The 24469-nt window shown below is 38.3% G+C and overlaps 1 protein-coding gene across 1 annotated transcript in view; it reads left to right on the top strand.

The window, feature by feature from the left end:
- MRPL48 (mitochondrial ribosomal protein L48) overlaps positions 1-24469 on the top strand; it is a 53732-nt gene that overhangs the window by 21999 nt on the left and 7264 nt on the right. The window contains exon 5 of the mRNA XM_019744399.2: positions 20015-20184. Within this exon, the coding sequence (XP_019599958.2) occupies positions 20015-20184 (170 nt within the window). The remainder of the gene's footprint in view (positions 1-20014; positions 20185-24469) is intronic.

Below are 24469 nucleotides of genomic sequence, written 5' to 3'. Positions count from 1 at the left end.
GAGTACTGAACTGGGAACCAGTAAACTTGTGTCCTAGGTTTGGTTCTGCCACTTACTAGTTTTGTGACTTTGGATAAGTTAACCTTACTACCTCTGTAGGCATGGTAGGCCCTGAAATTTTATGTAAAATGTTTTCTTTTCCTTTTTCTTTTTATTATGGGGGAATGTTGGGGAACAGTGTGTTTTTCCAGGACTCATCATCTCCAAGTCAAGCCGTGTTTTCAATCTAGTTGTGGGGGCGTAGCTCACTGGCCCATGTGGGACTCGAACCAGTGACCTTGGTGTTATGAGCACTGTGCTCTAATCACTGAGCCAACTGGCCGCCCACCAGCGGCTCAGCTCCCAGCTCAAGCCTTGCTTCTCACTGAACCATGAGGGAATCGAACTGGCGACCTTGGTGTTATGAGCACCACGTTCCAACCACTGAGCCAACCGGTTGCCCTCAAATGTTTTCTATGTGAATTTTTCTGGGAAGAGACTCCACAGGTTCTTTCAGATTCTTTAAAAAAGGTTGAGAAACGCTGGATTAGAATATCTTTAAAGAGTTTTTCAGCTTTGATATCATATAACTCCATGATGGTATGAAATATTTATCGAATATCTACTGTGTGCTAGGCACTATTGGGGCTGCCTTGCCTATTCAGACTGGGCTGCAATAAAATGTTATAGGATGAATGAACAAGACCTGGTTTATGCTCAGAGGGAGCTGGTAAACCATTACAGATAAGACAGAGGATTAGCAGAAAGTGGCAAGGACTGAAAGGAAGATATAAAGTGCTATTAAAATTCAGAAGGAGTGATTTACACCCTTTCTGAGTTGTGACACCTTAGAGTAGTTGTTGGAGTTGTTTTATTTTAGGACATCCCTCTTCTAAAGTTCCACATAAGTTAGTAGGAAATGAAATTTGTTTTGTTTGGGTGTGTGTTTTGGGGTGTGTTTTTTTGTTTTGTTTTTTTTAATGTTTTTGGATCCTCCCTCTTAAGATAATTTTCTGCATATGCCATACTTCGACCTGCTCTTAGTTTGGTATAAAAGGACGTTTATTGGCATATTTAACACCATCTGTCGCCACCTTTCTCTCTAACCTCTTCTCCTGTCTCATAGATACCATGCTTTAACTGCACTGGGTCTCTTTTCATCCAAATCACCATACTGTTTCAAGGCCTCTCACATGCTGTTGTCTGGAAGACATTCTCCCCCTCTTCACTTGGCTAATACATTCACAACCCTTAAATTCCAGTGAGGAATCAGGATGAGGAGGGAAAAAACTGAATCTCCCTTTCTGAAAAACCTTCCTGGACTCCCTGCATTGGGTTGCTTGTCCTACCACGAGCTGCCAGAGTGTCTTGTGCTTCCTCTGTCCTAAGACTTACTGCTCTGTTTTAACCATCTGTTTTGATAACCATCTCCCCTTTTACTTATTTAAGGTTTTTACTAAAAATAGTTAACATACAACATTATATGAGTTTCAGGTGTACACAATAGTTATTCAACATTTATATACCTAAAGAAGTGATCGCCATGATAACTCCAGCAACCATCTGACAGTGTACCATGCTATCATAATATTATTGACTATATGAGTATTCCGTATGCTGTACACATCCCTCTGACTAGTCCAGTAACCACCTGGCACTATACATAGTTATTACAATATTATAGACTATATTCCTGATGCTATACCCTACATCCCCATGACTACTTTGTAATAACCAATTTGTACTTCTTAATCCTTTTCCCTTTTTCACCTGCTTCCCATCTGTATGTTCTCTATATCTATGAATTTGTTTCTGCTTGGTGTGTTTATTTTGTTCTTTGGATTCCACATAAAAGTGAAATCACATTGCATCTGCCTTTCTCTCTGACACTTCACTCAGCACAATACCCTTCAGGTCCATCCATGCCACTGCAGATGGAAAGAACCCATTCCCTTCCATGGCTGAGCAATATTCCATTATATATATGTACCACCTCCTCTTTAATCCATTAATCCATCAATCCATCAATGGACACCCAGGTTGCCTGCCCATTGGCCATTGTAAACAATGCTGCAATGAATATATGGATGCACAGCTACCCTCGAAATGGCATTTTGGGCTTTTTCTGATAAATATCCAGAAGTGAGATTACTGGATCCTTTGTCTCTTGTTATAGCCTTTGTTTTCAAATTTTGTCTGATATAAATATTGCTACCCCAGCTTTTTTTTTCATTTTCATGAAATGTCTTCCATCCCTTTACTTTCAGTCTGTGTGTCTTTTGATCTGAAGTGAGTCTCTTGTAAGTAGAATATGTAAGGGTCTTGTTTTCTTATCCATTCAGCCACCCTATCTTTTGTTGGGGGCATTTAATCCATTGACATTGAAAGTAATTGTTGATAGATATGTAGTTATTGAAATTGTATTATTCATATTTTTAATCCTTTTTTTTGTCTTAAAGAAGTCCCTCTAAGATTTTTTGTAATTCTAGTTTGGTGTTAATGAACTCCTTTAACTTTTTCTTGTCTGGGAAGCTCTTTATCTGTCCTTTGATTCTAATTGATAGCTTTGCTGAGTAGAGTAATCTTGGTTGTAGGTCCTTGTTTTTTATCACTTTGAATATTTCGTGACAATCTCTTCTGGCCTGCAAAGTTTCTGTTGAGAAATGAGCTGATAGTCTTATGGGAGCTCCCTTGTAGGTAACGAACTGCTTTTCTCTTGCTGTTTCTAAGATTCTGTCTTTAAACTTCGGCATTTTAATTATGATGTGTTTTTCTGACAGTTTTATGGGAGCTCCCTTGTAGGTAACTAACTGCTTTTATTTTGCTGCTTTTGAGATTCTTTCTTAGTCTTTAACTTTTGGCATTTTAATTATGATGTGTCTTGGTGATGGCCTCTTTGGGTTCATCTTGTTTGGGATTTTCTGTGCTTCCTGGGCTTGTGTATTTATTTCCTTCATTAGGTTAGGGAAGTTTTCTGTCATTTCTTCAAATAGGTTTTCAATTCCTTGCTCTGTCTCTTCTCCTTCTGGTACCCCTATGATGCAAATGTTGGTACACTTGATGTTGTCCCAGAGGCTCCTTAAATTATCTTCATTTTTTTTATTCTTTTTTCTTTTTGCTGTTCTGATTAGGTGTTTTATGCTACCTTATCTTCTAAATTGCTGGTTTGATCCTCTCCTTCATCTAATCTACTACTGATGCCCTGTAATGTATTCTTCATTTCAGTTATTATATTCTTTATTTCTGACTGGTTCTTTTTTTTATGATTTCTATCTCCATTTTTATGTTTCCTATCTCTTTGTTGAAGCTCTCTCAGAGATCACTGAGCATCCTTATAACCAGGGTTTTGAACTCTGCATCTGGTAGATTTGCTTGTCTTCATTTTGTTTCATTGTTTCTCTGGAACTTTGTTCTATTATTTCATTTGGGACATGTTTGCCTCCCCATTTTGGCTGCCTCTTTTTGGTTTTCTTCTATATATTAGGTATGGCTGCTATGTCTCCCAGTCTTAGTAGAGTGGCCTTATGTAGTAGGTGTGCTGTGGGGGTCAGTGGCATAGTCTTCCTGGTCACCTGAGCCATGCACTCCAGGTATGTCCCTTGTGTAGGTTGTGTGCACCCTCTTGTTGTAGTTGAGCCTTGGTTGCTGTTTTGCACGTCTGTAGGAGGGACTGACCATTAGGCTGATTGGTTGCGAGGACTGGCTGTGACTACAGTGGAGGAGCTGTGGTGCAGGGGCTGCCCCTATGGAGCAGGATTTGCTTTAGCAGGGTTCTGGTGCCTGCCCAGTCTGTCCTTTGGATATGCTGTCCCAGGAGGTAGCTGGGTGATGCTCCAGCTGGGTCTGAACCTGGCCACCAGGCATGCTAGCCCCAGGCCTCCTGGGAGGGACCAAGTTCAGCCACAGCCTATGCCCTGCTCTGGGCCGCCTGACATGAGCCACAAAGCAATGCACAGATGGCCACTACTTGTGCTGGGCTGGGAGGTGCCTTGAGAGGCCAAACCACAAACCAAGGACAGCTGTGGCTATTGCTAGGTTTAGGGTTGCTTAGCCAGAGATACAGGACATGCCAAAGCCAGACGATGCTTGTTTGGGTTTTGTGAACCTTTGAGAGATTTTAGGAAAGTCTGCAGCATGAGCCAAGACTGGCCATTTGTATGGAAGAGAAATTTGTGTAGTGCTAGGTCATTCTCAATGATGGCTGTTCTGTAGTTTAATTGCAATTTTGATATGGTCGTAAGAGGAGGTAAGCACAGCATCTACCTACTCCACCATTTTGACCGGTTTTCTAAGTGACCATCTCCCCTTTTAGATCATGAGTTCTCTAAGAGTAGAGGCTGTGTTCATTTTTCTCTGCATCCTCATTGTCCAACATAGAGCCTGGCATCAAACAGAGGACAGTAAATATTGATTGAGCTGAACTGAAATTTGGTTATTGAAACTGCCCTGAGGTTTTATAAATCAGAGCTGGAAAACACAACCCACTATCTGCAAACAGCTGGCTCCAGATGACCTTGGTTGCTTGGAGGGAGCAATGCTCCCTTTGGTTAGGGGTGTAGGCTTTTCTCTAGTGTCATTCATTGTCCCAGGGTAGATAGCACAGTAGTGCTGGATAGTGGTGGCAGCTGCTGCAGGCTCCTCACTTCCTGCCTGGAACAACACAATGAAAGCTCTCATCTGCCAGCCTGCAGAGGCTCTGTCCCAAGTCCCTCTTTGACTCTGCCCTGGGGAACTGGGCTGGAAAAGCTAGAAGGTATCTTGTGGCCTCCTTTCTCTCACTAAGCCTAAAACCTAGAAAAAACAGTAAATAGCCAGATTCCCATTTTTTTCCTCTCTGGGGCTCAGGCTGGGGCCTCTATTCTCTTGATCCCCACATCTCTGAGATGTGAGTTAATTCTCACGCACAAAGTACCCAGCCCTTGTCTCATTTCTGCTGGTGTAATCTCTTCACTTCTCCTTCCAAAGGTTCCACACTCAGTCTTATGACTGAACCTTGGGAAGGAAAAGTCACAGCAACCTCATCTCAGCTTTCCTTTTCAATACTGGTTTAACCTCTTTCTTTATTGAGTGGCCTGGTTGGTTCCCATCCCTCCATCCTGTGCCCTTGTCCTCGATGCTTCTCTGAGAAGAGAAGAGATGAAAAAAAGCTTCCTCATGGGTGGCAACATGGGGATGATAGCAAATCATGGAATTCCAGGTCTCATAGCATGGACCCAAACTCCTTCTCAAGGATTTCCTTTTTTGGACTCAGTGGTGTCCTTTTTTGTTTCAGGTACATTTCTCATACACCCATGCTGTCTCATGCCTTTGCACATGCTCTTTCCCCTTTATGGGATGATCCCTTTCTTTTTTCTCTCATCTGTAAGTCCCAGCTTGACTCCTGGCAGTGAAGGATCACATTTGAGAGCCTATCTCCAGACTCAGCTCTGTGTCTCAATGTGTAGATCTCATCATTCTCTCAAGGACCCAGCATTATTCTGTTGAATTTAAACAGCTTCAGATCGTTCAGGGTGATTTTTATTCGGTAGAAATAAAAATAATATAGTCTTTCATATTTGTGTAGTGCTAGGTCATTTCTCCCACTTATTTACTTGCTCTCAGCTGTTGTCCTGCCTCTAATCTTGGGGTAGTAGCAACCCACGCGTCAGAGAATTGCCAAGAAGAAGATATGGGAGGATGAAACAGAGGCAACATAAATTGCTGTCAGTTTGTAGTTGTTATATGTTCTATATTCTAGGCCATGGGGTGAGAGTCAAGTGTATCTTTTGTAAGGTAGGCAATTTACTTTGTCTTTATAGAATGGCTCCTAGGAATCAAGATACCTTTTCTCTTAGAAACTTAATGCTGTTTTTACTGTTGACATAGAGGAGATATCTGCCATTTCTGACTCCTATTTATTTTGTTGTAGCACCCATAGATAGATTAGCTCTGTGAGGAGACTGTGGCATCATTCCTGGAAAAACATCAGCAGCTCAGAATCACTTTATGTTGACAGTCCTAGCTTCCTAGGAACAGAAAGATTGTTTTGGCCCATCAAGTGAGTGTAGGGCTAGACATGGATTATAGGACTGGCTTAGGAATAGTTATTTTAAACTAACATCCATGTTACCTCTTGTAACTCACTGAAAAGGAAAACCGTCATTACTCAGGTGACAGGGACACAGTATCTTCCCACAAGAAGTGTACAGTGGGCTAGGGAAGATTGTGCTCAAAAACTAACTAAATACATGTGGTAAGTGCTTTTCTAGGGGAATGAACTAAATATCAAGAGGACAAAGATCAAGAAGCAACTCTCCCTGAAAGGATCAGTGAAGGTGTTACGGAGTTCAGCTCAACAAACATTTATTAAATGCCACCTGTATTCCTCTTACACTGAGTATGTAAAGTGAACTGACACTCCTGTAGGAGTATCCAGTTGCTTGTGGTAGCTGGAAACACTGGGGCTGTAAAGAACATAAAAGAGTTTTCCAGAGCTTTTCCAGTCACTTCACAGTGACTCCTGTGAAGACCTGACTCTCAGCCTGTGCTATCAGAGCACCATGGTCTCCAGCGCACTGGAGTCTCCTCCTGCCTTACCTGTTCTGCTAACTTACAACAGTGTCAGAGTTTTAAAGGGATTCATATTTGATGTGATAATAGTAATGATCCCGTTCCATTTTCAGAGTGCTTTCACATCCGTTATCTCAGTGTCTTTCTCACCATCTATCCTTGAACACTGCTGATCCTAGAGCTGAACCCTCCCTCAAGTTTAATAATGCAATCTGCCACATTATAGAAAGACAGTAAGTTAATAGATAGAATTTTCTAAATTTCAAGTTTTTCTCCCATCAGTTTTATTTCACATAAACAAATATTAACAGAGAAACTCAGCTATGTTTTTATCTTTTGAGATGCAGAGAATTCCATTTATATAATATAACCATATTTCCTGCTAGTAAAATAGTTCTTGTTTTATATGATGAAAATACATTGATGAGTAGTTCATGTTGTTTCACAAAGAAACATAATTTTTTAGGCTCTTTGCAACCAACAAATTTGAAAACCAAGCCTTTTGATTCACCAACTATCCTGTGAGGTAGACAGAGTAGAAAAGGAAACTGATTGAGAAGCATAAATGATTTCTCTATGACCATATAGCTAGTAAATGACAGTACCAGAACCAGAATTCAGTTCAGTTCAACTCAACATTTAAAATTGCTGGGCTCTAGGAATAGAGACATGAATCAGACATGTTACCTTCTTATATGAATTGAGATAGTGGTTGGCTGCCATAATAGAGAGATCTACTTAATTGAGGGGCTTAAAGAAGACAGAAGCTGATTTTTCTCTCACATACAAGTATAAATAGATATTCTAGCTTTTGGTTTTCCCACACTTATCATACTGCTTCTATCTTATAATCCGAAATGGCTGCTCCCTCTCCAGCCATTATGTCCACATTCCATCCAGCAGGGAGGGGAAGGGGAAAGCAGTGTGTATGAGCTCATATCCCATTGGCCAGAACTTAGCCACATAACAGTATCAAGCTGCAAGATTGGTTGGGAAATATAAATTTTATTATGAATGGTCATGTGCCCAGCTGAAATCCAGCAGTTCTGCTATTCAAGAAAGAAGAGGTTATAGATACTGAGGAAACTGGCAGGCTCTGCACACTCTTCTTAAAGGGAAAGACAGAGGTTAAGAGAAATGTTTTAGAATTAGGCAGACCTGAGTTAAAAGATTTAGCTCTGATGCTTCTTAGTTGTGTACCCTTAGGTATGTTACTTAACTTTCCCAAGCCACAGTTTCCTTGGCTTTAAATAAGGAATTATACTTCCTAATGTTGTGAGGAGTAAGTTAAATAAGAAAAATTTAAGTACGTAGCACAGTGTCTGAAACATAGAGCCTATAAGTGGTGATGATGATGATGATAGCATTAGTCCTTTTTATAATCTCATAGCAGTCTGTTTTCCTCCCTCAAAACATGCAGCTCTTTGTAATTGCTGTTCTGTACATGCCTTTCCTGATAGACTGAAAGCTTCAGCAAGCAGAGACTATGGCTGTATTATTTACTATTGTATCCCTAATGCTAACCTTGGTCTGGCTCATCACTGCTGGTCAGTAAACATTTATTGAATAAATGAATACATGTGAAAAATGATAGTGGTATATTGGGGGTTACTATGGGAACAGATAGGAGTAGTACCTAACTTAGCTATAGGAATCAGGGAAGGCTTCCTGGAAGAGCATGAGCTGAGTCTTAAAAAATGAGCAGGAGTTGCTCACATTAAGGGTGTGAGGTAAAGAGTCAAATGCCTTGCAGGGATGGGAAACATTCTGGGCAAAGGTGGGGCGACCCTGAGCCTGGAGATGCAGTTGGGAAACTTTTAGCAGTTTGTTGATCCTGGAGTCTCAAATGGGCACTAGGGAATGAGGGAACATGAGACCTGAAAAGTAGGCAGATCTGGGTCAGCCTTTTTTAAAGATACCATTTATTGAGTAACTACTATATGCCCTCATGTGTCTCTGTTCACAGCCCTTTCAGCTGCACCCACCTGAGGTGGCTGTTCTTGGGTTCCCCTGAGGGACTATATCAGCCCGGCAGCCAGGCAGTTTGTGCTGAACTTGCCATGGGATGTGGGCTGTTTTTCATGATTAAATTGAGAGGATCTGTTTTTTCATGCGTGTCTTTTCTCTCTTTCTCTCTCTCTGAACTGTAAGGTCCTTGAGGCCTGGGAGTGTGTTTTCTCTTTCTTTGGTGTCTTTCCTTACAGTAGTTGAATCAGCACTTTGCACACAGCAGGTACTTAATTAAGTGCTTCATCCTGTAAAGCATACCAATAGGACACCATGGGCATGCTTCTCTCCAATTTATAGTAATAATATTATGTCCTATCTCTGTACATCACTCAACCTTTTTAAAAGATACCATTTAGAGTAATTGCTATATACTAGATGCTGTAACTACTATGTGCCAGGCTTTAAAAACATTATTTCATTTTACGCAGTACAAATAGTATATTTTATTTAATCCTCAGATATCCTATGGTTATTAAAGACCTTGTTTGAGGAATCTAAGACTCGGAGAGATTAAATGACTTGCCCAAATGGCTAGTAATTTCCAGAGCCAATATTTGAACTGAGGACGGTCAGAATGCATCTAATGGCTATGCTATTTCCATTTCATATAAATTCACTATTTTTGAGCTTCACAAGAACCTTAGGTATTAAAGATGAAGAAACTGACACCTAGAGAAGACACTCAAGATCTGAGTCCAGATTTTCTTTGGCTTCCAGCTAAGTCTAATGTTCTCTATGCAGCACCAGGCTTTGCCGCTTTGCTACCCAGTCAGGGCCAGGCCTTCTGTCTGGTGTACATGTTAAGTGTGCCACACTGAGTTATAAACATAATCACTTGATTTCTATGCACCTTACAGCGCAGCGTACCATCACCAAATCATTCAAGACCCCAGGTGTAAATTTTTAAATTTCCATCACCAGAATTTCTGGAAACTGAATATGCTTTAAGCATATCAGGCTTTTTATTTAAGGATTAGAATGATACAATTCTTTCCCAACTTTCCCACCCTGGAGAATGCCACCTATAGTGATAGGCAGATACTACTCGCAGAAGCTGGAGAACCTGGGCTGCTAAAAAGTGGGTACCTTTGCCATTTCCTTACGATTGTGACCTTAAACCACTCATTTCCCCTTTTTGGGCCTCAACTTCCCCCTTGTGTAAAATTAGGGACGGAAGGAAGGAGAGACTGTTATCTCTAAGATCCTTTTTAGCTACAGCAGCCTGTGATTCTAATCTGACTCCTTTCTCTATCTGCTCTTTCCTAGCAAAGTTTCCCAGTAACCTTGGGCAGGTAATGTGCCTTCAGAGGACCTCAGTTTTCTGTCTATAAAATAAGGATAATAATGTGGACATTTCTGTACAAAAATGGTTTAGTAATTTATCCCATGGCCCATTTTGAGGATCATAGTGCCATCCTACAGGGATTTAGGAATGGCCATCCTGGGTCATCCCACAGTGAATCCAGGTCAGTCACAGGTGTGCCAAAGTTTGATAGTGACAGTAATTCATCTTCCCTGCCACCTTTCTCCTAGCCTCCCTTCCTTTCCTGCCTGGCTCTCCTCCACGTGCAGTCAGGGTGGCCTCCCCAAAACACAGTTCTAGTCAGGTGCATCCCTTGCACAGATACCTTTAATAACTCCCCATGGCAGTCATTAAGGCAGTTGGAATACAAAAGGAAGGGAAGGATGTGAGAAAGATTGTGCAGATAAAATGATAGGAATTGGCGATTGATAGTATGTGCAGTCAAGCTCTCGCTGGTTATGCTGTGCCCTGGCTCAGAACTGAAATAGAATATCACAATGGGCTCCTGATGGTGTGGATTGCTCCAGGCATATCTAGGCCAACACAGAAAAGCAAGTGAAATGCCAAGAGGATACTGGAATCAGCTTTCTTTTTTTTTTTTTTTTTTTTTTGTTCCCATAAAATGACACCTTTGAAAAGCCTTGGCATTTTCCCTGGTTAAGAAAAGCCTCCTAAAGGCTTCAGAGAAGCTCCTCCCCTCTCTGCTGGAAAATTTCAGCTGCTCCCCATTGCATTCTGACGTTAGCATTCTTCCCAGCTCTGACTGCGGTGCTGGCTGACATGATGAAAAGTCTGGATCACGGCACTTGACCACGGGGATAGTGGGCTCTGAAGAAGAGAGAGCCACACCCCCCTTGATAGTGGCCTCTAGTGGATGGCGTCTCACTCATAGCAAAGTGTAGGATCCTGGGGTGGACACCACCATGAAGCACTTTAGAAATGCAGAGCCTGCAGTGGGAAATTCCCTGCATTGGGGGTCAGAGGTCTGGGTTTTAGGTCCTAGGATCTGTCCTGTCTGGCTGTGTGACTCTGGGGAACTTACGTAATCTCTCTGGGCTTCATATTCTTCCTCTGCAAAGAGGAAGAACTGGGACAAAATCATCTCTAAATGCTGTCCTGTTCTAAAATTATAAAATAATAATTCATTGCATGTTGTCTCTGCCAGGCCCTATGCTACGTAGATATGAGGAATATAAAAATGAAAATAGTATTAACACTTAATAGTTATTGAGTGTTTAAATATGTGCCACAGATTGTATCAACCACTTCACATACAGTGTTTTCTTCAGTTGTTGGAACACCCTTGTGAGATTAGGCCTGTCATCAATAGTACCGGCCTTGTGAAAGGACTATTTCTTATTCCTCCTCTGCTTCCTCAGATTGGGTCCCTGTTCTCTTAGACTGACCTGGAGAGCAGCGATATAAGAGAACCATTCCAGGTGCTCTGCCAGAACAACTCTGCTGTGGCGGCCACTCGGCTGTTGTCCAATAGATAGGGATGACTTAAGACATGTAAATAGAGATAGATTTTTCCCCCTTTTTCTTAAAAAACAAACTGATTTCTACGAAATAGCAAGACTTCTTATAAATCTCCGATAATTAGGACAATGTGGTATTGGCAAAGGATAGACAAATATCCTAATGGAACAGAATAAAAAGTCTAGAAACAACCCACATATCTATGGACACTTATATGACAAAGGTGACACTGCAGTGCAATGGTGCTGGGTCAGCTGGACTGATGATCATATAGGAAAAAAATGGCTCTTGACTCCTATTTCAAACTATACACAAAAATCACTTGAAAATGGTTTGTAGATCAAAATGTTAAATGTTAAAATAATCAAACTATTAGAAGATGACATAAAGAATAACTTCATGATCTTAAGGTAAATGAAGATTTCTTAAATAGGACACAAAAATCAATACAACCATAAAAGAAAGAATAAGTTGATTTACATTAAAAAGAAGAGCTTCTGTTCATCAGAATGCACCATTAAAAAGTGAAAAGAGGCAGTATAATAGCTGACATCATAAAAATGGCAGCGTGAGGTGAGCCTCTTGAAATCTCCCCTGGAATTTACAAAAAATTGAACAACTATAAACACAAAGGACTCCCGGTGCAGCAGACAGGCAAGACTGAGGCACACTACTGAAATCATCTAAAGGCGTAAACAGAGCTGCTGAAAGACATGGGCTCTGAATCTGATGCAGGAAGAGCTTTGGAACTGCAGGAGCTCTCCACATGCCCCCACCAAGGTGGTACCCTGTAACTCAGGCAGACTCTTCACAGAGGAGAAGCCCACCTTCCAGGGAATCCCCCCATTGTGTGTGAAGTCGGAATAGTGCATAGAAAACAAAACACTACAGTGTGAGAGAATAAAAGGCTGCAGTCGGAGAGAAAATAAAACATTCTACCAGCACCTACTGGAAAACAAAAGAAAGACCTCTTTCTATCAACCTGTTGCACAACCCACTCCTGTAGATGTCTAGGAAGAGAAATAATAAATCATTAATTGCCATGAATAACCAAGGCAACAAGACAGCTCAGAAAGAAAATGGAAAGTCTCCAGAAAATGAACTTAAAGATATGGAAATATGTGATTTAAATGACAGAATTCAAGATTGCAGTTCTTAAAAACTCAACGAGATGCAAGAAAACACAGACAGGCAGTTTAATGAACTCAGAAACAATCAAAGACCAAAATGAACATTTTACCAAAGAGATTGAAATTTTAAAAAAGACCCAAATAGAATTTCTGGAGTTTAAGAACTCAATAGAAAAAAATAAAGAATGAAATAGCCAGCTTGGGTAGTAGAGTTGACCAGATGGAGGAAAGAATCAGTGACATCGAACATAGAAATCTGGAAATGACACGGATGGAAGAAGAAAGAGACTTGAGACTTAAAAGAAATGAAAGAACTATACAAGAACGTTCTGACTCCATCAGAAAGAGCAATATAAGAATAATGGGCATACCAGAAGGAGAAGAAAGAGAGAAGGGAACAGAGAGTATATTCAAACAAATAGTCGATGAGAACTTCCCAAACTTGTGGACAGAACTGGATCCTCGAATCCAAGAAGCAAATAGGATGCCTAATTTACCTCCACCCCAACAGGCCTTCTCTAAGGCACACTGTAGTGAAGCTGTCAAAATTCAACGACAAAGAAAAGAATCCTCAAGGCACCAGGGAAAAGAAGACAGTAACCTAGAACGGAAAGCCTATTAGAATATCATCAGATTTTTCAGCAGAAACTCTACAAGCCAGGAGGGAGTGGAACCAAATATTCAGACTATTAAAAGAGAGAAATTATGAGCCAAGAATAATATATCCAGCAAAGATATCCTTTAGATATGAAGGAGGAATAAAGACCTTTCCAGACATACAGAAGCTGAGGGAATTTTCTAATACACGACCTGCACTACAAGAAATACTAAAGAAGGCTATTCGACCAGCATCAATAGGGATAATTTGTGGCAACCAAAACATAAAAGGGGAGAGAGTAAAGGCCTGAACTGGAATATAGGCATGGAGAAAGTAAGCAGGCTAAAGAGAATGGAATACTCTAAATATCAAACTTTCTTTTACATAAACTTAATGGTAACCACTCAAAAAAAAAATCCAGAACTGAAATATATAATGTAATAAAAGAAGAAACAGAGGGGAAAATCATAGAATACCACCACACAGAAATAACAGACAACAACAAAAAGGCAAAGAAACAATGGAGACACAGCCTTACCAGAAAACTAAAGCTAGAATGACAGGAAATCCTCTCACATATCAATAATAACCATAAATGTAAATAGACTGAACTCACCGATAAAAAGGCACAGAGTAGCAGATTGGATCAAAAAACTAAACCCAACCATATGCTGTCTCCAAGAGACACATCTCAGCTACAAGGACAAGCATAGACTCAAAGTGAAAGGGTGGAAATTGACACTCCAAGCAAATGGTATTTAGAAAAAATCAGGTGTAGCCGTAATGATATCAAATGAAACACACTTCAGGATAAAAAAGGTAACAAGAGACAAAGATGGACATTTCATAATGATAAAGGGGACTATACAACAAGAAGACATAACAGTCATCAATATTTATGCCTCCAATCAGGGAGCACCGAAATACACGAAGCAACTACTAACAGAACTAAAGGGAGAAATTGACCAAAATACAATTATACTAGGGGACCTAAATACACCATTGACAGCTATGGATAGATCATCCAAACATAAAATAAATAAAGAAATAGCAGCCCTAAATGACACATTAGATGAAATGGACATAATTGACATTTATAGAGCACTTCATCCTAAAACATCAGACTATACATTTTTTTCTAGTGTACATGGAACATTCTCTAGGATAGACCATGTATTGGGACATAAAACTAGCCTGAGCAAATTTAAGAAGATGGAAATCATTCCAAGCATATTCTCTGATGACAAGGCTTTGAAATTGGATATCAACTGCAAAAAGAAAGCAGGAAAAACCACAAATACGTGGAGATTAAACAACATACTTTTAAAGAACAATTGGGTCAAAGAAGAAATAAGAGGAGAGATCAAAAGACACACAGAAACAAATGAGGATGAAAGTACATCTTACCAAAATTTTTGGGATGCAGCAAAAGCAGTTTTCAGAGGGAACTTTATGTCATTACAGGCCTATCTCAAGAAACAAGAAAAATCCCAAATAAATAACATCTCATTACACCTTAAAAAACTAGAAAATAGAAAAGGAAGAACAAATGAAACCCAAGGTCAGCAGAAGAAAGGAAATAATAAAAATCAGAGCAGAACTAAATGAAATAGAGAACAAAAAGACAATAGGAGAAATTAATGTGACAAAGAGCTGGTTCTTTGAAAAGATTAACAAAATTGACAAACCCTTGGCTAGACTCACTAAGATAAAAAGAAAGGACACTAATAAACAAAATCAGAAATGAAAGAGGGGAAGTTATCACGGATGCCACAGAAATACAAAGGATCATCCAAGAATACTATGAAGGACTATATGCCATCAAATTCAATAACCTAGAAGAAATGGACAAGTTCTTAGAAACATATAACCTTCCTAGGCTGAACCATGAAGAAATGTAAAATCTAAATAGACTGATCACCAGTAAGGAAATTGAATAAGTCATCTGACACCTTCCCAAAAGCAAAAATCCAGGACCAGATGGCTTCACTAGTGAATTCTTTCAAACCTTCAAAGAGGATCTAATACCTGTCCTACTCAAACTGTTCCCAAAAATTGAAGAAGAGACAATACTCCCTAACTCATTTTATGAGGCCAACATTACCCTGCTACCAAAACCTGGTAAGGATAACACAGAAAAGGAAAACTACAGACCAATATCTCTGATGAATACAGATGCAAAAATCCTACACACAATTCTAACAAATAGAATGCAACAATACATTAAAACGATTATTCATCACGACCAAGTGGGGTTTATCCCAGGGGCACAAGGATGGTTCAACATATGCAAATCCATCAATGTGATACACCACATAAACAAAACAGGACAAAAATCGTATGAGTATATCAATTGATGCAGAAAAAGCATTTGATAAGATACAACATCCATTTATGATTAAAACACTTAATAAAGTAGGTATAGAAGGAAAATACCTTAACATAATAAAGGCCATATATGACAAACCCTCAGCTAATATCATAATTAATGGTGAAAAACTGAAGCCCTTTGCTCTACGTTCAGGAACACGACAGGGCTGTCCCCTCTCAGCTCTGCCTGATTGCTCTGAAAGTCCTCGCCAGAGCAGTCAGGCAAGGGAAAGAAATACAAGGTCTCCAAATTGGGAATGAAGAAGTTAAACTGTCACTCTTCGCAGATGACATGATGCTATATATAGAAAACCCTAAAGACTCCACCAAAAAGCTATTAGAAACAATCAACGAATACAGTAAAGTTGCTGGCTACAAAATCAATGTACAAAAGTCCATTGCATCCCTATATACTAACAATGAAATTTCAGAAAAAGAAATAAAAAAACAGTTTCTTTTGCAATTGCAACAAAAAGAATAAAATACCTAGGAATAAACTTAACCAAGAATGTGAAAGACCTATACGCTGAAAACTACAAGACATTTTTAAAAGAAATTGAAGAAGACACAAGGAAACGGAAAGATATTCCGTGCTCATGGATTGGAAGAATCCACATAGTTAAAATGGCTGTATTACCCAAAGCAATATACAGGTTTAATGCAATCCCCATCAAAATACCAATGGCATTTTTAAAAGAAATAGAACAAACAATCATCAGATTTGTATGGAACCACAAAAGACCCCAAATAGCCAAAGCAATCTTAAGAAAAAAGAACAATACTGGAGGTATCACACTCCCTGACTTTAGCTTGTACTACAGGGCAACAATAACCAAAACAGCATGGTACTGGCAGAAAAACAGACATATAGACCAATGGAATAGAATTGAGAATGCAGAAATAAACCCACATAAATATGGACAGATAATTTTTGACAAAGAAGCAAAAAACATACATGGAGAAAAGACAGCTTCTTCAATAAATAGTGCTGGCAGAATTGGAAAGCCACATGCAAAAGAATGAAACTGGACTGCTATCTGTCACCATGTACCAAAGTTAATTCAAAATGGATCAAAGACTTAAGCATAAGACCTGAAACAATAAACTGTATAGAAGAAAACATAGGTACTAAATTTATGGACCTTGGGTTCAAAGAGCATTTTATGAATTTGACTGCAAAGGCAAGGGAAGTAAACGCTAGAATAAATGAATGGGACTATATCAAACAAAAGCTTCTGCACAGCAAAAAGCAACCATCGACAAAATAAAGAGGCAACCAACTAAATGGGAGAAGATTTTTGCAAACAGTGCTTCTGTTAAGGGGCTAATATCCAAAATATACAAAGAACTCATACAACTCAACAACAAAAAAAACAAATACTGAAAAATGGCCAGAGGACCTGAAGAGACATTTCTCCAAAGAGGACATACAAATGCCCAACAGACATGAAAAAATGTTCAACATCACTAATCATAAGAGAAATGCAAATAAAAACCACAATGAGATACCACGTCACCCCAGTTAGAATGGCTATCATCAACAAGACAAATAGGAACAAGTGTTGGAGAGGCTGTGGAGAAAAAGGAACCCTCATACACTGTTGGTGGGAATGCAGACTGGTGCAGCCACTATGGAAGGCAGTGTGGAGGTTCCTCAAAAAATTACTAATAGAATTACCATATGACCCAGCAATCCCTCTCCTGGGTATCTACCCCAAAAATCTGAAAACATTTATCCATAAAGACAAGTGTGCTTTAATGTTCATTGCAGCTTTATTTACGGTGGCCAAGACACGGAAACAACCAAAATGTCCTTCCATAGATGAATGGATAAAGAAGTTGTGGTACATATACACAATGGAATACTATTCGGCAGTAAGAAAAGATGAAATAGGACCATTTGTGACAACGTGGATGGATCTTGAGATTATAATGCTAAGCGAAATAAGTCAGACAAAAAAAGTAGAGAACCATATGATTTCACTGATAAGTGGTATATAAACCAAAAACAACAAAAGAACAAGACAAACAACTGAAAGAACAGAAACTCACACACAGCCAATAGTTTAGAGGTTACCAAAGGGTAAAGGGGGAGGGAAGTGGTAGATGAGGGTAAAGGGGATCAAATATATGGTGATGGAAAGAGAACTGACTCTGAGTGGTGAACACCCAATGTGAGATATAGATAAATGTATTACAGAATTGTACACCTGAAATCTATGTAACTTTACTAACAATTATCACCCCAATAAACTTAAAAAAAATTAAAAAGTGAAAAGGGAAGCTACAGAGAGGGAGAAGATATTTGCAGCATGTATACAGAGGGTGCCAAAAAATTATACACATTTTAAGAAAGGAAAAAACTGTATTAAAATTGTAATACTCAATATATACGGATAACAAAAGATGAATACAAGTCACATGACTTCTGCAATTACAAGAGGTGTTCAAAGTGGTTACCATCAGCGTCCAGACACTTCTGATCATGGCGAACTACTGCTTGAGCAATGCTGACCAAAGTGTCTACTTGTATACATTTTTTTGGCACCCCCGGTATTTAACAAAGAATCATATCAAGAATATATTATAGAAAGAACCTCTTCAAATCGGTAAGAGAAAGGCCGATGATCCAATCTGAAAAATGGGCAAAATACTTGAATAGGCAGGTTACAAAAGAGAACATCCAAACGGTCAGTAAACATATGGGAAGGTGCTCAGGCTCAGTAGACTTAAAGGAAATGCAAATTAAAACCCCAATTCATTACCATTTCATACCAACCAGAATGGCTAAAACAAACAAACCAGAATACCTGACTATACTAAGTTGTGAGTGTTCACAAAAACATTGGACAACGAGAACTCATTTAGGCTGGTGGAAGTCTAAATTGGAAACCACTTTGCAAAACTGAGAGTATTTATGAAAGATGAACATATGCATACTCTATAACACAGTAGTTCAGGTTTTGGGTAGATCCTCAACAGAAATGCACACATATGTTCACTGAAAGATACATACGAGAACATAGCAATACTATTCATAATGGCCCCACACTGAAAACAACCCCAAATTTCCACCAGCAGTAAAAATGATAAATAAATTGCAGCATATTTATACAATAGACTACTAGAGCAATGAGAAGGAAAGAACTGTTGTTTCACCTAATAAATGATGAATCTTATAATGAATGAAAGAAGCCAGGCACAAAAGAGAACATAGTATATTACTCCATTTTTGCGAATTTCAAAAACAGGCAAAATAACCCTCTGGTTTTAGAAATCAGAATAGTGGTTACCAATTTGGGAGCCAGGAGACTTTTGGGGTATTGGTGCTGGTTTATTTCTTGTTCAGAATACTGATTATATAGGTGAAAATTCATCAAGTTGTGTACCTATGCATTTTTTCAGTATGAATATTCTATTGCAATAAAATTTTTACTAAATTTATTTTAAAACATGGATTTTGAGATTCTAAATTTAAATTAATAAAAGATTCACATTATTAAAAATTCAAAAATATAAAAGGGAAATAGTTAAAAGGTCTCCTTTCCACCTCTATAACCCAGCAGCCCTCCAGTTCTCTCACAGGCAGCCAATAATATAAGTATTTTTGTGCATCCTTTTAGGGAGATATTTTTTTGGATATACAAGCAAACACACACACACGCACACTCACACACACACCTGTTCTTTTTAAATGTATGGCATACCTACCCTTTTTAAATGTATGATAATATTCTGAACACATTATTGTACAGTTTGCTGTATCATTTATTTTAAAGACCTTTCCATATCAGTACATAAGGAAAGTCCTTACTCCTTCTTACAGCTGCATAATGTACTATCGGATGGATGTTCCATGATTTATTTAACAAGTCCTCCCTCTTGATGGGGATTTAAGTTTGATTATTTCCAGTTGAGAAACTTCCTTGATCCTGACATATGTTGTATTAAAGATCTGTTTTTCCGGGCTTCATTTTAACTTTTTAACAGCAGCTTGCACAAATTGATATGTAGTAAAGCAATACTTTACATGAAAGGTAAAAGTAGAAAAAAATTTTATTTCTACTTCTCAATTCTTAAAAGGAAGACTGTCTAAATAATTACAGAATTTTAAAGCTAGGAGGGCTGGAAGAGAACTACTGAGTTTCCTTGCAATTGATTTCTTTAATATTCTGAGGAAAGCTAAGGATTCTCTCAGAAAAATGTGCACACGTGTAAAATTTTGCACATAAATGTTGGGGTTGATAGTCCCCGTGAAATTCCTTTATGGGTTTTAGATTAAGAATCTGCTATCTAGCATAGCCCCATCAATTTAAAAATTGGGAAACTGAGGGCCAGGATGGGAGGCGAGTCTCAAAACATATTAATTGCAGGACACAGTCACTTGTATTCAATATTTCAGCCCAGACTCCAAGGGGAGCTGCCCATTCCTTCCCAGGAGAAGTTCATTTTGCAGCTATGGTAACCTGAGAGAAAAATAGCAAATAGGTTTATATGAAAGATTGATTTTTTTTTTTTAAATATCAAGATGGTATGATTAGAATTTCTTGTATAATACTTTGATTTTTCTTCTTTCTCTTTTTGTTTCCTCTTCAGCCCAAGAAGAAGAAGGCAAAAGTGGAAGTGAGACCCATTAACTTGGGGACAGATTATGAATATGGGGTTTTAAACATTCACCTAACTGCATATGACATGGCCCTGGCAGAGAGTTATGCCCAGTATGTTCACAATCTCTGCAATCATCTCTCCATTAAGGTCGAGGAAAGGTATGAAATGTTCTTGGTGTCGGTAGCATGCTCTGTTTTGTTGTTAAACGAGGTTTTGAGATATAATTCACATGTTGTAAAATTCAGCCTTTTTATGGATATAGTTTGCCACAATCTAAATATAGAACAGTTCTATTAACCCCAAAATTTCCCTAGTGCCCAGGTGTAGTCAGTCTCCTCCCATCCCCCTCAAGTCCTTGGCAAACCACCAATTGATTTTCTGTCTCTGTTTTGTAAAGTTCTCCAGAACATCCTGGAAGTAGTCATATAGAATGTAGTTGTTTGTGTCTGGCCTCTTTCACTCAGCACAATGCCTGTAAGATTCATCCATGTTTTTGCAAGTATTTGATTACTGAGCAGTATTCCATTAACTGGTGGACCTTAACTGGCTTATCCATTTACCAGTTGATGTACATTTGGATTGTTTCCAATTTATTGGTTATGAATAAAGCTGCTATAATCATTTTCATACAGGTTGTATGGGTCATATGTCTTCTCTTGGATACCTAAGACTAGGATTTTGGGTCGTATGGTGAATGTATGTTTAACTTCGTAAGAAACCACCAAACGGTTTTCCAAAGTGGCTGCACCACTTTGTATTCCCACCAGCAATGTAACAGAGTTCCAGTCACTCCTTATCCTGGTCAGCACTCGGTATTGTCAAATTTTTAAAAAGCTATTCTAATAGATTTATAGTGGTGCTCATAGAGATTTTAATTTTCATTTCCCTAATAAATAATGATGTTGAGCATCTTTTCATGTGCTTATTTGCCTTCTGCATATCTTCTTTGATGACATATTCAAATCTTTTGTCTATTTTTAAAATTGGGTTGTTCTTTTTAATGACTGAGTTATGAAAGTTTTTAAAATCTATTTTTGGATACTAATTTTTTTTCAGTATGTGTTTTGCAAGTATTTTCTCCCTGTATATGATTTATCTGGCCATCTTCTAATCTGAGTCTTTTGGAGAGCAGAAGTTTAAGTTTGATGAAGTTCAATTTATCAATTATTTATTTATTTATTTATTTATTGTTCATGCTTTTTGGTGTCACATCTAAGAAATCTTTACCTAACCCAGATCACAAAGATATTCTCCTATGTTTTCTTCGAGAAATTCTATAGTTTTAAGTTTTACATTTAGGTCTGCGATCATTTTGAGTTATTCTCATATATGGTATGAAATGTGGGTCTAAGTTGTTTTGGTGGTTTTTTTTAATATATAGGTATCCAATTGCTTTAGGACCATTTGTTAAAAAGATTTTCTTTTTCCACTGAATTGTCTAAGCACCTTTTGAAAGTCAATTAAGCATGTTTGTATAGGTCTATTTCTGCACTCTATTCTGTTACATTGATTTATATATCTGTGCTTACACCAATACCACACTATTTTGATTACTGTAGCTTGATTACTGAAACTACAAATTTGTTCTTTTTCAAAATTATTTTGGCTAGTCTAGGTCCTTTGGTTTTTCACAAAAATTTTAGCGTTAGTTTGTTGATTTCTACAGAAAGCAGCCTGATGGAATTTTGTTGGAATTGTTTTGAATCTGTAGATCAATTTGAGAATTGACATGTTATATATTTTAATTCCCCTGATCCATTAATATGGTTTCTCTCCCCCCATTTATTTAGATATTCTTTGCCTGTTCTGCTTTTCATTTACTCTTTGGTTTTGTTGGAAAACTGTAATGGAGGAGACCTAAAATTTATAACCACCTACTCCAGGCCAGGCACTTCACATATCTTATATCAGTGTTTCAGAAAGTGTGGAATGCCCTGTGATTTGCTTTAAATAATATGAAATCAGAGGGTGAGAAATTTCATCCCCTTTCAGTTCTCATTTATCCTAATTCTGTCAGGTGGTTCTGGTATGTCCTTGACATCACTCTCGCACTTCCTGATATTTATAACAGAGAAGGGACCTCTGGCTCAGAGTCTTTGGCTAGCACTAGTATCCAGCTAGAATTTTATAACATTTTTTTGTCTTCATTGTATTTATTTTTAATTACTTTTTATTCATGACCGCTGATACCGGTTTTCCATTTATAGTAATATAAAGTCAGGCTTAACAAGATATAACTTACATTCAGTAAACATTCACACTTTTAGTGAACAATTTCTATGAATTTGGACACATGCACACAGTAAATACCATCATAATAAAGATCTAGAACATTTCCATCATCCTAAAAAGTTCCCTCCTGACTTTGTAGTCAATCCCTCCTCCTATCCCCAGTCCCTGGCAACTACTGATCTAGGTTTTTGTCCCTATAGTTTTGCCTTTTCCAGAAGGTCATATAAGTGGAATCATACAGTATTTTTCCCTGTGAGTCTGGCTTCTTTCACTTAGGATAACGTATTTGAGATTCATCCATGGTGTTGCCAGTATCAAGTCATTTGTTCCTTTTTGTTGCTGATGAGCATGTCACTGAATGGATATATGCTTGTTTACCCATTCCCCAGCTGACAGACATTTGTGTTGTTTCCAGTTTTTGACAATTATGAATAAAACCACTATAAACACATACAGGTTTTTGTGAGAACGTAAGTTTTCTAGAAGTGTGATTGTTGGGTCAAATGGTAAGTGTAGTGTATGTTTAAATTTATAGGAAACTGCCAAACTGTTTTCCAAAGTGGCTGTACATTTTTTTCTCTCATCAGAAACAGGAGTTCCAATTGCTCGACATCTCAAGTTTCTTTTTAAATTAATTTTTAAGTAACTGGATTTAGAGAAAAATATTTAATAAATATAATGATAGTTTGATTGGTTTGTCACTGTGACAAGATAATACATGGCATAGTATGTGGATATGGCAAAAACTCTACTTTCTTACTCACTAGATATTAGTATATTCCCAGTGTACAGATAAGGAAACCAAGGCTCAGAATGGCCAAAAGTCATATAACTAGTAAGTTGCCTGGATTTAACCCATTTCTGCCTCTTCCAGTATTTTTAATTACATAGGGTCTTATTTTAAGTCCTTAAGCCAGATTTGAACTTTTGAACCTTTATAACTTAGAATATAACTGTGCTAAATGTGCTATTTGGAAGATTGGATAATAAGGTGTGATTTTAGCTCTCATCACTGATAGTACTTCAATTGTTTTAGGCCTAAAGATGTGTTTTACCTTTTCCTGATGCCCCAGAGAGTTGGTTGCTCTTTGAGCACTTGGCACATACCTCTGTCATGTCACTTAGTGCTTTGGCTGTAATGATCTATTCATGTGTCGGCTCCCCTCCCCACTGTCTAGGCAGAGACTGTGCTCTTTATTTCGTCAGTACCCAGCACAGGGCCTGCCTGCCACCTGGGGGACATTAAGCCACTGTTGAAAGAATGACAGGTTCTTGAATATGATTATACAGTCCAGTTGTGTGGTATACATTTCCTAAAGTTTAGTGGCTGCTTTTAATTATTAATTAATTAAAAACTATTGATTGAGCCTCTTCTTGCTATGTAGTAGGCATTTTACTAGACATTCTGACTAGAGGATACGAAGGTGAATAGCCCTGACTTCAGGGAGTGTGTATGTAAATGCAGGCACACAAACACACACAGGAATAATTATAACATAATGTGCAAGGTGGTAGTGAAAAATAAAGTGCAGTGTCAGTTCAAGGAGGCAGAGTAATATAATGTTAGAGCAATGCTTCTCCAAGTACCACTCCACAAAGATATCAGAAGCTGATGCCAAAATGTGCATTAATGCTTTACTTCCTTCATCAAGAAAGTCTTGCTGTTGAAAAAAAAAATGCTGGCTGAATTAAATAGTGTATTTCATCACTGTTGCATACTCCTTATCTTGTCCTGGACTGATAACAAATAGTGTGCTCACCAGCAGCTTATCTATGACCACACTTTTGAGTAACAGAGTACAAGCTCTAGAATCCAACTTCCTGATTTATATTCTAGTTCTACCAGTTATTGGCAGTATGACCTTGGAAATTCTGAACCTCAGTTTCCTCATCTGTATAATGGGGATGATGATTTTCTAATTTCTTTGAGTTCTGAAAATTAAATAAGATAGTATATGATAGCACTTAACAGAGAGACTGGCACATTGCAACACTCTAAATAATAATTAATAATGAAGAGATTTCTTTTTTTCAGCTGGCAGGAATTAGGGGAAGCTTCTCAAAAGTTGTGGTGGCAAAGAGGCATTAAATGTCATTCACAGAATGTTCTCATACCTACAGTGGATCTAGTGTTTTAAATTTTCAGAAGGACTTTTTAAAAGGTGCTGTTTTTAAACCTGGCTGTCAAAAGCTTTGACTGCATTTGAGTAA

This window comes from Rhinolophus sinicus, linkage group LG06 (genome assembly GCF_036562045.2).
Source record: "Rhinolophus sinicus isolate RSC01 linkage group LG06, ASM3656204v1, whole genome shotgun sequence".
Lineage (NCBI taxonomy): Eukaryota > Metazoa > Chordata > Mammalia > Chiroptera > Rhinolophidae > Rhinolophus > Rhinolophus sinicus.
This window is presented reverse-complemented; position numbering and strand designations above follow the sequence as displayed.